The 16,662-nt window shown below is 35.6% G+C and overlaps 1 protein-coding gene across 1 annotated transcript in view; it reads right to left on the reverse strand.

Moving 5' to 3' along the window:
- Positions 1–16,662, reverse strand: part of FER (FER tyrosine kinase) — a 127,523-nt gene that overhangs the window by 14,686 nt on the left and 96,175 nt on the right. The window contains exon 17 of the mRNA XM_070935734.1: positions 12,173–12,296. Coding sequence (XP_070791835.1) covers positions 12,173–12,296 — 124 coding nt within the window. The remainder of the gene's footprint in view (positions 1–12,172; positions 12,297–16,662) is intronic.

Consider the following 16,662-nt stretch of genomic DNA (forward strand, 5'->3'; position numbering starts at 1 on the left):
TATAATTCATTTATAGCTGGAAACAAATGTTTGCAATTCAACTTCTCTTTCTTAACACATTTATTTTATGTAGTTGGAAAACATGTCCTATGTTTGTCCAATTTCAGTAATCTAGACTGTGTTTGCTAAGATTTTATTTACAGTGATATTACATTAGGCCCTAATCACTGATATTGTGGCTCTCTTTCCTTGCAGCAATGCCAGCTGATTTATTTATCTATCTATCCAATTTATGTGGCCACACAAGAAACTCTGAGCAGCAAATAAACAAGAACAAAGAATTATTTTAAGACAAAAAACAAGTAAAATGATATTGAGGCTCAATAAAAATACATTTTTTTTGCAAATTACTGAACATCTGTGCTTATGTTGGAGTTTCCAACCTAATGTCCCATTCCCAATGCCTGGGAAAAAGCCTCACCCGGTCCCATGCCATGTAAGTCTCATAAAGGAGCAACCAATCTCTTGAATTCTACTCAGAACTCTGTTGTAGCTAACTTAACATGGTGTCACATGGGTGGGCGATAGTGGTTCCAAAACCATACATTCCTCTGCATTCTAGACCTTCGAAGTTATTCTCCTGTGCAGCACATTGCAACAGTTCAATTGAGAGATTATCAGGAGTGAAATCCAGCAGGTTCTGACAGGTTCTGGAGAACTGGTAGCGGAAACTTTGAGCAGTTCGGAGAACCAGCAAATACCACCTCTGGCTGCCCCCAGAGTGGGGTAGGAATGGAGATTTTGCAATATCCTTCCCCCAGGAGTGGGGAGGGAATGGGGATTTTGCAGTATCCTTCCCCTGGAGTGGGTGGGAGTAGAGATTTTGCAGAAGCTCTCCTGGCTACAGCTATCACCTATCTTTGAATAGGAGCTGTGAATCCAAGAAAACTCCCTGTTTGTACACTGACTTTGACTGGGGGTGGGGGGACGGGGACATTATGACAGCATTGAAAAAAGTGACTTACAACTGGTCCAACTGGCACTTATAATGTTACAGTGCCCCTGCAGTCACATGATCAAATTTGGGTGCTTGGCAACCAGCATGTATTTATCACGGTTGCAGGGTCCAAGAGTCATGTGATTGCTATTTGCAATTTTCCCAGGCAGCTTTCCACAAGCAAAATAAATGGGGTAAGCTGGATTTCCCTAAAGACTGCATAATTTATTTAATGACTATGGTCAAAGGTTGCAAAATCAGGTGTTGAGAGTCACTTAATAACTGCATCACTTAGCAACAGAAGTTCTCATCTCAATTGTGGTTGTAAATCAGGACTCCCCGTAAATTAGATCTGGAATACATACAAGAGTTACCTTGAGGTAAGATGGGTGGCCTATAAATTTTATAAACAAATACAATAAAGTGCAGTTAATGGAACCAAATTAAGAAAACATAGTAATTGTTCATTGAAGACTTTACTTCAAATAATTTGTTAACAGAAGCCAGGCACTTGTGAATATAGAATCATTAGAATATTACAATGTAACACTTTTCACAGTTTCATATTATAGAAACAAATACAAATTCTGAGGCATCAATTTTCTCGTTTTCTCAACAACTCTTAAATACCTGCAGTTCTGCTCTGGGGATTCCCTAATTCCTTGGAATAAATTGCTGGGTGGGAGGGGGAGGAGGGCTTTGCCGGCTCTATGAAAAGTTTCAATTCCTTGTCAGAAGTATCACACCTTTCAACAGTTCTATTTCTTAATTAAAACCATTATAACTGCCTAAAACAATCAAATTTGAGTTTATTCTGTAACAATGTGATAACAGGAAGCTTTTAACAGTAAAGATGGCATGAGGAATTGATAGACTTGCTAAATGATTTGTAGATGGAGTGCCTGGCTGTTTTCTTTTGGAGTTGCCAACCAAATTATCATTTTTGCTTGAGTGGAAGAAACTGCTTTTATCTTCACTCCTGCATTTCAGTAATTGATGTACTGATTATGCTTTATACACACAGAAGCCTGAAAAGGAAACAACAGGAGGACTAGGTGCACTAAAATTCACCTGCGCTGACACAGATAGTGTTGGAAGCAGCAAATATCTAACTGCTATTTGCCAAGCTTGTTCTCCTGAGCAAACTACTATCTGATATGACTCTGGAGAGAAAACAGTAGTGATGGGAAGAGTCCATTATCACTTTGATTATTTAGAGTGACAGTAACTAATTGGATTGTTGTAGCAGGAACACATCCAGCCCAGTGGTGGGTTTCAAAATTGTTTACTACCGGTTCTGTGGCTGTGGCTTGGTGGGCGTGGCATGCCTTGGTGGGTCTGGCAGGGGAAGAATAATGTAAAATTTCCATTTCCTCCCCAATCCAGGAGAAGGTTACTGCAAAATCCCCATTTCCTCCCGATCAGCTGGGACTCGGAGACAGAGAATAGATGGGGGTGGGGCCAGTCAGAGATGGTATTTACCCGTTCTCCGAACTACTCAAAATTTCCACTACCAGTTCTCCAGAACTGGTCAGAACCTGTTGAAAGCCACCTCTGATCCAGTTCCTGATTACTCATAGTCTTCTTTGAGTTCATAACTGTGCCTTCTAACTGACGAATGACACTGAAATAATGCACAGGGTGTTTAAAAGCACAATAATTGTGTAAACCTAGGATCCTCCAAAGAGAGCGCAATGGGTAAAAATGTTGGTTCTCTGTACCAGGTCTCCAAACTTGGCAACTTTAAGACTTGTGGATGTCAATGTTGGCTATGAATTCTGGGAGCTGAAGTCCACAAGTCTGGAGACCCCTATTCTAAACTGTTTTAGAACATTATTGTTGAATCTTCCAATGAATATTTTTCTGACAGCACCCATAGAGGCCCCTTGTTTTGATTCAGGCTATGCTGCCCAGATTAGTTCTCAGCTGCTATTGGTTATGAAGAAAACTACTGTATTTTCCGGCGTATAAGACAACTGGGCGTATAAGACGACCCCTGAATTTTCCTGTTAAAATATAGGGTTTGGGCTATACTCGCCGTATAAGACTACCCCTCTTCCAACGCACACCAAATAAAAATTAAAAAACATCAACTGGCTCACCCACAATGTAAAAGCAGCTGTGCTAGACCCAAAATGGCCCCTGCAACAAGCAGGAACCTCACACAGCCACAAAAAGCCCCAAAACCCAACTTTCACACTTTACACACACAAAATTCCACATACAGCTTTGTGAGATTTTGTGTGTTTGTGTAGTTAGAGTGAAACACTACAAAAACATACTAAATCTCAGAAAGCTGTACAAATATTATTTTATTTTATTTTATTTTTATTTTTATTTTTATATGAAAGCTAAATTTAAAACTTCCTAAACTTTAAATGGCTAGGTCTAAAAAAGAACAACTTAAAAAAAAACCCAATTAACTATTTTTTTTTAAAGCTCCCAAAGGGGAAAAAAAACTTACCCAATAGAACAGGGGTCTCCAACCTTGGCAACTTTAAGACTTGTAGACTTCAACTCCCAGAATTCCTCAGCCAGCTTTGTTTTGCTGGCTGAGGAATTCTGGGAGTTGAAGTCCACAACTCCCTGCCTGCTTGATTGATTGCAGGCAGGGAGTTGCTTGCTGATGGAATGGATTCAGGCAAGCGAAGCAAGGCAAGCGAAGCAAGGCAAGCACCTAAGGTAAGCAAGCTGGAGGGGGAAAACTTTTTTCCTTCTCCATGGCTCTGGCGATCCCAGCTGAGTTGCCTGATTAGCAGATCATCAGGGCTTGGATCGTCAGAGCCATGTGAAAGGAGAAAAGTTTTTTCCTTCTCCATGGCTCTGGCGATCCCAACTGAGTTGCCTGATTAGCAGATCGTCAGAACTTGGATCGTCAGAGCTATGTGAAAGGAGAAAAGTTTTTTCCTTCTCCATGGCTCTGGCAATCCCAACTGAGTTGCCTGATTAGCAGATCGTCAGGGCTTGGATCGTCAGAGCCTTTCGGGCTGGTCTGCCTGGTTACAGGAGAATGACACCCGGCGTATAAGACGACCCCCGACTTTTGAGAAGATTTTCATGTGTTAAAAAGTCATCTTATACGCCAGAAAATACGGTAAACTAAACTGGATTTTGGCAAGAAAATGGATACACACTAGCATACAAATTAATTAGATAATGACAATAACATGCAAATAAGGCTTCTCCAAATTAATAAGGACCAGTCTCATTATGGAGCATAATGGACCATAACTTACTTCACAGATGAAAAGCAGCTACAAATGATATTTGTAATTTTTACTTTCTGGAGAATATCAGAAGGTGATTTGTCTTCATTTCAACATTTACCCTTTAACTAAATGCACAACAATATAATTTTATAGTAAACCAACTGACTATATGTTGGAAGTAACTTCAGAGATTTTGATTAATAGTCTTTGTATATCTATCTATCTATCTATCTATCTATCTATCTATCTATCTATCTATCTATCTGTAATATACTAAATTATTTTTTGTCTTTTAGACCTTTTCTGATATATTCCTAACACTTTATCTCATTTTCATCAAGTAAAGCAAATGCAATAAATAGAAATTCCAGAATTAAAGAGTTTGTGCAGTTTAAATTACACCAAATATGAGTTACAGTGTCATCAATCCAGCTGTTTTTTTAAATCTAAAATATATAAATTGGTAATATTATTATAAATAGTTCTCTTTATTAAATATTATTGTCAATATAGGTTCTTTTATCACAGCTTACTTTTTTCTCATAAAGATCTGACCCTAAAGAGAAATTAGAAAGATACATAAATGGCCAAAAAGTGTTTTATTTAATGTGTAGCCTGGACTCTGATCTTTGTAACTGCAGATAGCCTTTACATAACTTCTATGGTGACAGTGTTATATTTATTAAGAGAACCAAAAGTTAGAACTATTTTCAGTTGTGATTTAATAAAAGCTCTGGAGTAATCCTAAAAAACAGCTATTTTGACACAAAAATTGCAAGGATAGTGACATGTTAAAGACTCTTTTAGTGCTAAACTGCTCAGAAAGCCTTTTCGTAATAAGTGCAACAAAATGGGAAACATTTGTTGAAGGACATAAATATCTGTAAATGACAAATTCCAGGGTCAATAACCCATATATTTAATTTCAATTCAGCTTAGTACATTAGCACACTGACAAAAAACATTCTCAGATATTGTTGTATTGTGAATATTATTGAGTGAATAATGAAAGTATGTCATTACAAGAGTTATAAACAACCAAAATATCAAATCAGAGGTATTTTTGGTTTCAGTAATTTCAAGATGCCTTTATTTCTGGAAAGAATGAATTTTAAAAGAACAAAACATTTCAATTGATTAATTCAATAAATATTATTTACTAATCTGCCTTTATTGTGTAAGAAATAAATTAAATTTCTATTTAAATTAACATGATTTACCAAAAATAGTTAGATAAATGTGAAATCATTGGCCAGATACCATTAGGAATAATTCACTCTACAAAATATTAATCCAAATTTGTGCCACTCATCTATTTGCTCATCTTAAAAAGAATAAATTTGCAAAATAAGTAGAACCAAACTGATTCACTGTGTGAAGCTTCACTCAGTGATAAAGCACTTTCAAAAAGATCTTTCTGAACCCCATCTTCAGGATTACAAGTAGATTTGAGAAAGATTTCTATATGAAATTCTAAAGAGTAAACAGTTCCTGCAGACTAACAGCAAGTGTCCTTCAATTGTCTTGAATTTAAAGAGTTCCAGATAGCATGGGACCAGATTGTGTGCCCAGGATATAAACAATTTAGAACTAGGCAAACAAGTACTTTAGTTTTGCCTAGCTTGTGAAACTAACAATATTTTTCCATTATTACCACTACATTACTAAAGTTATGTACAACACACCAATATGGAAAATATAACTATTTAATTTAAATGTCAATTAAGATTCATTCATCTTTATTTGGATGCTGAATGTAGACATGAACACTTACAGTTGAAATGTTATCTAATCTACAGTATAGATTCCATAAAATTATTGCTTATCAATTAAAACAAAGCAAAACAGAAACTCATAGACAAATGGTGATTTCACTTTAACAAACTTTGACAAAAGATATCCTTAAATATGCAATATAAATTTCTATTAGTTCTCTATTCTGATTAAGTATTCTTATCATATTGGCTACTTTGCTCATCATTGCTCATCTTTGCTCATCATTGATCATGAGCCTTGGTGGCGCAGCAGACTAAAGTGCTGTTAAGTAGCACCAGCTGCCTGCAATTGCTGTAAGTTCAAATCTCACCAGGCTCAAGGTTGACTCAGCCTTCCATCCTTTCAAGGTAGGTAAAATGAGGACCCAGATTGTGGGGGCAATAAGCTGACTTTGTATAAAAAGAACACCAATTAGGGGGGGCTGAAAGCCCAACTAAGCAGGTATATACAAAAGTATGAAGGCTATTGCTTAACGCATTGTAAGCCGCCCTGAGTCTCCGGCGAAGGGCGGCATATAAATCTAACCAATAAATAAATAAATAAATAAATAAATAAATAAATAAATAAATAAATAAATAAATAAATAAATGTGCTTTCAGTCACAGTGAAAAATATTTTATGTAATACTAATGTAAGATTACTTGGAAAATTCTTACTTAATTTTACTTGAATTTGAGTGAACAACATGCATGCATCCCCAAAATCTCAATTTTTAAATTAATTATATAGGCAGTGACCTCCCCCAAAAGATTTTGTTCCATAGCAACTGAAATTCTCTCAGTTACTATGGAACACAAAAGTTGAGATTTTGGGGATGCATGCATGTTGGTTAATCTAAGTACCAATCGAAGAGTTTCTGAACAATGGTTGAATATTGATTTTGCTACTATGCAATATAAAAGCTGAAGTGAAAATATCTATTAATTATAATGAATGTCCTTGTTAAACTTAGAAGAATTATCTACAATACATTTTTGAATGCATTGTTCACTCAAATACAAGTATCGCTTAGCAGTTACAACTTCCTCCCTCAAAAAGGAAACATACATACAGCATAGCTTATAAATATAAGAATCGAGTTTTGGTTTGGTTTTCATATCTGCAAGGTTCAGTGTAAAGCAGAAAAACAAAATACAGAGAGCATTGTATTGCATAATGACAAACTTACAAAATGCTAAGATGGTGAGGAGATGAACAAGCTAGGAGGATTCCGTATTTTAAAATAGTTTAAAATATGGAAGATGGAAACCGTACTTTATAAAAGAATTCTAAGATTCATGTTTCCATCCTCACACATCCTTCTGACCAGCTGGGATAGTCATTCCCTTGGCACAAGGGCGAGATATCCTGGCTGCAGCACAACATTTCAGAGAGTTTGGAATAAGAAATCTATTTTGACAGTATCCCATATGATATCTGCTGAAGACTGGGCAAGACAGACTTAGTATGTACACATTGTTGTGTTTAGGTTTATTTTGCAGGGGCATTGTTATTTTTAGGTTGATTATAGGAAGGAAATCAAAGTCCTCCCACCATACATTTATTCCGCTGTAATCAAGACAAAAGGCTCAAAATCACAAATTAGAATAGGCCCCGAGACTAAGATCAAAAGGAAAGATAAACATTCCCCTCCCGTGTTTGAATTTTAATGTGAGATCCCTTGGGCATCACCCTTCTTGACCACATCACAAATGACACCATTCAACAACATTTTGGTCTGGCACCAATTATAGAGAAGATGAGAGAAGGCCAGCTCCACTGGTATGAACATGTCTTGAGAGCAGCACCTTCCACCATTGCCAAGACTGCCTACCAACTAGAAATCAATGGACGGCAACCTCGCGGACGCCCAAAACAGAGATGGCAAGACACCATCAACAGAGAGATGCAAGCCACAGGCCTGAGCTCTGGAGACACAGCTGACTGTGCAAAGGGGCATTCAATGATCCGAAAAGCAGACCCAGCACTTGCGGGAATATGCTAGGAAGATCATCTCTTTGATTAAATAAAAAAAAAGGTTCCTTTCTCCAAACAGATCACTGTTTTCGATCAACAAGTGCTAAACTAAGAATACCACAAACTCAGCAGGTTGCCTGACTACAGAGAGGAATTCCTAGAGGGTGCACTTTCAAGAAATAAGGGCAATGTTTTCCTATATAAAGATCTCTTGGAAAAGACTTAGCGCAATAAAGTTCATATCTGATGGAATATGGGATAAACTTCATATCTGATTCAAGCAACTGCCCGAGGTCTTTATTCCGACCTCAGAAACAAACCTGATACGATTTCTTTCTAACACTACTATTCAGGAAAATGAGGGCAGAGGGCAAACACAAACAGCTAGAACTGCTGTGTTGCTGTTCACAGCTTCCCTTGACGTTCATCATACATACACGTTGGAGGCTTGAAATAAAGCACTGCTTGCATATTTGCATTAGTTCTCATTTCCAAGGGAATATGGAGGAATTTCTGCTAACTGTACAGGTAGTCCTTGACTTACAATAGTTCATTTAGTGACCATTCGAAGTTACAATTGCACTGAAAAAAGTGATTTATGATCAGAGGTGGGCGTCATATAATGTAACAACAGCCCAGAACCGAAAATGTGTGTGCGCCTTCCACACATCATCAAACACACCATGATTATATAGGATGGGATAGTGCCGGGGCGGGTGGGCGGGCCCAGCTGTTGGTTGGAACTACTGGTTCCCCTGAACTGGTCCAAACCGCCAGCCCACTCTGCTTATGATTGTTTTTCACACGATCGCTGCAGCATCCCCTTGGTCATGTGATCAAAAGTCAGACACTTAGGAACTGACTCACATTTATGACCGTTGTAGGTCATGTGAACACATTTTGCAACCTTCTGACAAGCAAAGTCACGGGGCAAACCAGATTCACTTAACAAACATGTTACTAATTTAATAACTGTAGTGATTCACTTAACCAACTTTCTTGCCAACTGTGGCAAGAAAGGTTGTGAAATGGATCAAAGTTCATTTAACAAATGTATCCCATACCAACAAACATTTTGGGCTCAATTGTGGCCGTAAATCAAGGACTACCTGTGCTATTTCAAAACAAGAAACAACAGATTTATAAAATAGAAGAATCTAGAGAAAATATGTTATGAAAGATTTTCTTTCAAAAATTGTGACATTTATAATAATGCAAAATAACTGAATCTTTTATCACATCTAGAGAATCTATCCATTTCATGTTCCCTGACCTTTAAATCATGATTATATGAAGAAAAATCTCTTATTATTTGGATCCACTTTAGTCTCTTTTTATAAAGACTTTTAATAGGAGTAAAAGAAAATAATAAAGCAAGCATTAACCTTTATTTGAACTGTGTGTTGTTATTCTAAGAAAGTATCCTCTCAAAGACAAAAAATGTAACACAATTATTTTGTCTATGTAATATTACTGCATCAGTACCAGTTATTTTGAAATACAGCATCAGTTAACAATTAGGAATCTTGCCATAAATGCAAAACCTAATATATCTATAAAAGGAATTGTATACAAATGATTATGCCTAAGGTATTTTGTGTCTTTCTTTTTTCATAAAAACCTCTGCTTTTCTTACCATAACTTTAACATCCGTTGTAAAATATCAGATGACTAAAGTGGTTCTAATATCATGGTCTCAAAGTTATATAGTGCTACAAACAAGATTGAGGTCTATACTCCCAATAGAGGAAAGAGACAAAATAGAAGCATTCAACTTTTTGATTTAAGATAGCCTACATTTTAAGGGTGTTGATTTGAAGGGGATCTATGAGGGACAAATGACTACTGAATTCAGTGAACTTGCCAAAACTAAAGTGTGATCAGCCTAAACAGCATAAGTAGGCTGGTATTTTAAGAAAGTATTCATTGGGCTCAAATATTGTAGAATCATATACTTGAAAATCTGCCTGTTTACATAAGTAATAGAACAAGCGATTCCAAGGCAAGAAGTAGTAGAAAGAAAATGTCATTCTAGAGAAGTTGCTCTTAATGGTCTTGTGGTATTCTACTCTGTCAATGCCTTAAATGGTGGGGAACTAAGCACTACTATAAATGTATGAACAAAACCCTCAATCTCATAATATTTACATAGACAAACAGAGAGTGAAAGCTAAAGAAGGAGATAATATGCAAGTGAAATATATATATATATATATTATATAAAATGTTTTGTTTACTGAGAATTTAAAGGAACATTTTTCCTTTCAAGCTTTTGTTTAATATTATTTAAGAATTCTCTTTTAAAAGATATAAAAACCTATAATGTTGCAGTATCAGTATGACAAGTAACATTGAATCTGTAATAAACGAAATGGCATTGGATAATATTCATTGCTATAAATGCTTCGGTGGGTGACACTGTGAAATGAATTCTCTGCTTAATGTGCTTCAAAGCACAGAAGACAGCTTGAAAACAATTGTTCAAATAAAAAATTCACAAGAACACTTTGGAATCTTCCAAATATTCTTTATCTCTTGAACAATCCGGTTATACCCAAAAGCATTCGGAGGCATAAAAATTACCTCTTCTTGCTATATCTATATAGATAAAGGTAATCAAATTATCCAGTTAATATAAATTCTGTAAAAACTCTTTAAATATTGCCCTTTTGAAAATATTGTTTTATACTTGGATATTCAAAATTATCAGTGAATCTGAAATAATTATAGTAAATAATCATTTAGTTATGAATTGTATAGACAGCCCCAATCTGTTATAATTCTGAATGGTTCTGGGACTTATTTTCAATCCCTTTTAGCATTATGTTAGCTCTGCTTGTGTATGTATGTATATGATAATCCAATTTTGAGAAATGCAAATGTGTTGCCTATGTTTACATAAGTATCTGAGGATTTATCAGGAAAGATACAAGATTTCATCTGTAGTTCAGTAATTTGGTTTGTCTTAAACTACAAATAATAAATGTTAGTTGATAGTGTTGCCAGGCAAAAGAAAAAGGGAAGCGGAAACAAGTGCATGTCCCAGGTGCTGTTTCTCCAGAGGCTCACAACTTGGTTTTCTCCCATTCAATGCAGGTATAAAACAACAAACAAGTGTTCCATGGGTGGACAACCATGTTTGCTTAGAACTGAATACAAATGTTATTTGAAATTTCTTCATCACATAAAGTGGGTGGGCTATTTCACCTTATTTCTCCAGATTAAGAAAAACTTTTCTAATTGTATCTCAAGAGCAGGATTCTGACGTTATCACTATTATTTGTCATGGTATGTTCCGTTGGAATTTAATGGAAGCATAGGAAATTAAGTAGGCTGCAGGCCACTGAAGTGGTTATTGTGCAATGAAAGACAGAGCAATCTGCATGCATGCTCTGCAGACCTTATAACAAAGTAGTACAATACCACCACGTCATCCATGAATTTAATTTTTTTTAAAAAAGATGAAAGCATTTTCAAATCCTCTTTCACTAAACTGACAGAAAAATGAATGCAGGAGAACTTCTCTGCTCTAGCAGTAATATCTGAAGAACTATCTGATGGTGAGTGCACCAGATAATGATATCCAACTACTAGCTAATTCAGAGTTGGGGAGTGGAGGTAAAGCCTGGCACCAAGAGCTTTTGTGAATAAGTGATTATTCTGACACTGTATTGCTGCATACTGTCAATGTAGCATCTGTAATTATTAGGGAAGGGAAACTGGGGTATGAAGGCATAGAATTGCCTTGATTGAATGGTAATCGTTTGAAATATGGGTATGAAGTGCTAATTAGATACTGAGTAAGTGTTGAGATGCAAATGCTACAGGCTTTCATTCTGGTTAGATAATCAGTGAGTGGGGCTCCTCCTGGAATGTGTCTGAGCACATTCCTTCTTTTCTTCATGACAGAAGAGAAAAAAAACTATTATTACTAACAGAAAAGGTTTAGCAGGAGATGAATCTTCAGAGATGTGAACAACTGGAAGTTATTCCATTTTCTGAAGCTGTATTTGTTTCTCAGATACTACTTGAACCCTCTAGTTTAATGGGGTACCATTCAACATTAGATTGATTCTTAGCAAAACTGAACCTATCTATGATCTCTGAGAGCTCCCCAATTTAGTATGCTGTATATATTACCTGATAGAACAGGATGTGATTGATTTAAGTATGCTTTGCCTAAACCCAAATGGATAAATAAAGTAAAATAAATACGATACGAGCCTGAGATTTTGTTATGGCTCATTTATGCTTATGTATTTTATACTAAAAAGATTATATGACTTGTTCTTACCTGTGTATACAGTTTTTGGATTCAAGATACGCCATCCCAGCAGCAACATCTAATGAGAATTTCACCAACTGTTTGGTTTTTAGCTCATCCTTTTTCTTTCTTAAAAAGGAAAGGAAATCACCTCCTAGAGAAAGAGACAGATAAGCAATGAGACATGACAGGGTGATATTCCCATTTATCTCTCATTAGTGATGCTTGACTGAACAGGAGGCAGTGTACTCTCTGCAATGCTTTTCAATCTGAAGGTTGAGTAAAAAGAATAAAAATATCAAGATTATAGTTTAATTATACTATTTTTTAAAAACTATTTTAGATATATTTCTGTTACAAGATGAAATCTGCACATTGCATAGAACGCTTAAGCATTTATTTATATATATAAAAATCTAGACTGCATTTTCATCATTGAATTCAATTACAAAATTAGTTCAATTCACTTAAAACAATTTATAGTAAGCTACAGTAAGCACAGGACATGTATACTATCTTTTAGCTGATATGTAAGCACTTACGGGAGAATATACTCTGCTGGATCATTATTCTGATTATTGGAAATAATGTGCGCTATGTACATGATGCAGTGATAACAATTCCATTTTTAAGAAGGGCACAAAACATTTGGGAAGTTTGCATTAAAGTAATCCATAAAAAGTAAGATGTGAAGGGATATATGAAGATGCAATGTACAGAATGGGAACTTGTCTATTCATGAAGTTAAGGCTTACAGGAAGGCATGCTCCAAGTTGTAGTAGAAAATGTACTGGGGTACAGGAAAATATTTCTCATATCTACCTGGAAACATGTTATCTGGAGTTTTTTTCCTGCAAATTATGTGTTCTAACCACAGATCTACTGTATGATCCTTCTATTTTATCAGGATGCAAACCTCACACAGCTATTTTCATTTGGATTTGTGACACTGTATTGTGGTTCGGTATAGAGCACATTCTCCCTTGGGGTGGGGTCTAAACTTGCCTGTCTAAAATAACAACTTAAATGATAGTTTGGGAATTTATTTGCATTTTTATCCTACTGCATTCCCTGAAAGCTCATTAAGATCAGAAGGAAAAAACTGATATGAGAATTATCAAATATAATAGTCGGGGTTTTATTTTAAAGAATCCATTTATTAATATACGCCTGGAATTCAAGGTCTTACACAGCTTAGCCCCGGGATAGATCACAGCAGGGGTAAGTAAACTGTAGCTTATATAGGGTTTCCAGCATCTGTAGAGCCCCTAAAATTTCCTTTCTATCTTATTTTACAACTAAGAAGCAGAATAGTCTTAAATGAGGCTTAAGGGTCTTACTTTATTTAAACTGCCAAAAATGGAAGAATTCTAATTTTAGGTGCCATATCTCCAAGTTTCATGCAACACCCATAGGGTCCAAAATTAAATTAGAAATGCATTCCCAAAAAGGAAAAGAAACTGCTTTAAGTCTCCCCTGCTTTAAAAGAAACATCCTTTTTCTGTAGTACATTCATATAAATATACATATATTAAGTAGGAATAAAAAAAAACAACACAGGCATTATTTTATTCTAAGCGAATTAATTCTCCTGAATCTAAATCAGGCGTTCGTTTTTTACAAAGATTTGCTTTTAACACAAAATATTTCAAACTGCAGAGATGTGCTTATTTATTATATGAAATCATTAACAACTGCCTTCATATAAAACTGGCATGAGTGTGAGAGGAATTAGCTTAATTACCAAATTCTGACATTTTTACCAAGTGTTCCAAAGAACCAGGCTTCGATACATAGAAAGACTCAAAAGGTGATAACTTAATTACACACTGTTTAGTTAAAGCTTTCAAGAAAACAAACTGCCCTATTAAACCCTTTGGTTGTGTTCTCACCTATATTGCCTACCACAGATTATATGGTTCTAATTTATGACTTCAGTAAAAATGCCATCACATTTATGAATCAGACTGAAACACTGGAGAGTTGTAAATAAAATTCAGCTCATCATTAGTCACTTAAACAATAATAATAATAAAAACATCCAAAGTGCTTTTACATAGCCTCAAGTGTGTAATTATGAGCTTCTTTAGAAAATGGATGTGAAAATAAGTGTTACAGTTGTAGATTGCATTTACATAAAATATTTCATGCTCCACTAGCCATAAATATGGTTATAGTCAAGCCCCTAAAAATAAGTTATACATGGGATTAGATGAATTTATTTATATATAGATTTAGCATCTCACTAATACGCTCATATTACTCAAGGTAATTTACAATAGTTTAAACAGCAAACCAAATGAGCAAAAATAAAACCTTATGAAATTAGGCATAAGAGATCCTACACCTACTACCTTCTAACCATATGGCATTTGTTCTTTGATGATAATAAACTGGGGCATTCTTCTCAAGCTTTTGCATCAATCTTGTTGAAAACTTCCCCAAATCACCTTAAGATGAAGTTTTATTTAAAATGTGTAACCAATTTGGCAGAACACTTTGAAAGAACTTTTTTCTATTAAATAATGTTACGTCTTCCTCATGTTCTGAGTGATATGATCATTCTAGAAATAATGGGGTTTCTATGATATTCCCTTTCCACTACAGCTCCCATTGCCACCATTGATTGTGCAGATTCTTGGTAAAATGAGAAATGTGGCTAGATATAATCAAAAAATATATTCTCCTATTCAGTCAGAAGAAAAGTTTCATTAGATAAATAAACAAATATGATAGAGTCTTGACATAGGAAGCCATAATTTCCAAATAAGTCAATAAGACAAGTGCACTTGTAAGAAATAATTGCTTGATTTAAATCCAATACTAGCTCTCACGCTTTCCAAAATTTTACTTAAGGACACAAAAATCCAAGACATATGTCTTAAAGAATGGAGACTATCTTGTTTGGAAATGATACTTGTGAAAAAATGATGAAATTGGTTAGAAACTGAATGTAAGCTAGATGTGTGATAAAGCTACCCTGTTTCCCCCAAAATAAGACATCCCCTGATAATAAGCCCAATCAAGCTTTTGAGCGCATGTGCCAAAATAAGCCTCCCCCTGAAAATAAGCCCTCCCCGAAAATATTTAAATGCAGAGCTGGAAATCAGGTAAGATGGCAAGAGGAGCCCCATCTTGCTCCATGCGCCCCAAAATAATAAGACCTCCCCGAAAATAAGGCTAAGCGCTTATTTCAGGGTTCAAAAAAATATAAGACAGGGTCTTATTTTCGTGGAAACACGGTATTTAAAAAAGCAAATGCAATTTTAAGCTACCAGAAGAATAATTTCTAAATCTTATAAATTAATCATCATGTTAAATTTTGCTGTGTTTGATTCTGAGCACTACATTTAAAAAACTTTGTAGGAAACTGGAATAGGTTTGGAAATGAGCAACAAGGATAATCGGGAGACTAGAAACTACAACACCTTTCAAATTTCTTTAACTATGCCATACAGGAAAATGGTAAAGTATTTTTTTAAAAGATTTATGCAATTTATATGGCTGCCCATCTCACAACAATGACTGACATAAAAAGATTAAAATAAACTATTTACCACCAACAATCCATGATGCCTGAGATAAATAATATGTTTCACTCATAAAGTTACATTAACAGCAGAGCTTGCCTAACAGCCTGGGGAAACAGCCAGGTCTTCAGAGCCTTATAAAAGGATAACAAGTTTGAAACCATCTTGATCTCTGGTGTGTGTGTGTGTGTGGGGGGGTGCTATTCCACACACAGGCACTGCCACAAAGAAGGCATAACTCCTAGATCCAACAAAATGACATTTATAGAAGAAACTTGAAACATGTATTCTTTGTTAGATCTGGTGGGATAAGCAGAAACAATGGGAGAGAAGCAATCCTGCAAGTCATCTGGCCTTATGGCCCCCATTTTGTTGCTTTTCTGAAAGACACTAAATATGTGATTTTGTCAGCGGGCCTGGGAATTTCAAACGGAGATCAAGTGGTTGAGTTGTTGCAGCTGCCATAGGTTTGGGTAGTTTTTTCTGGTTTCCATGTTGTGAATTTTTAATGTTGTAAGCTACCCAGAGTCACCTGTGAGTTGGGTGGCCATATAAATTTGTTTTACATACATACATACATTCATACATACATACAGGGCTTTCTAGGTGGCAACCAACACTTTACATTGCACTCATGGAGCAGCAAAAATGTCAAAAACTGTCCATGGCATTGCATTCTGAGACAGTTTCTGATTGCTCTTCAAGGTCAGCCCCACATAGTGCCTTACAGTAATCCAAGGTCTTTTTTTCAAATACTAGTTTTTTATTTTAGAAATATAGTTCAATTATACACAATTAATTTTCCTGAATTTATAATATTTTGATATTTGTACTTTAAAATGATTGTCATCCGTACTGTCTGTGTCTCATTGACCTTGCTCTATGGATTTGTGTATTGATTGCTGAGTGGCTAGTTCAGTTTCCTGAATGCCTGATTCAATTCCAGGCAGTTAAGTAAGTCAGAACAAATTAGATTGCAACACAGAGTCT

Source organism: Pituophis catenifer, unplaced genomic scaffold, assembly GCF_029215685.1.
Source record: "Pituophis catenifer annectens isolate HBS135680 unplaced genomic scaffold, rPitCat1.0.hap2 SCAF_2, whole genome shotgun sequence".
Taxonomy (NCBI): Eukaryota; Metazoa; Chordata; class Lepidosauria; order Squamata; family Colubridae; genus Pituophis; species Pituophis catenifer.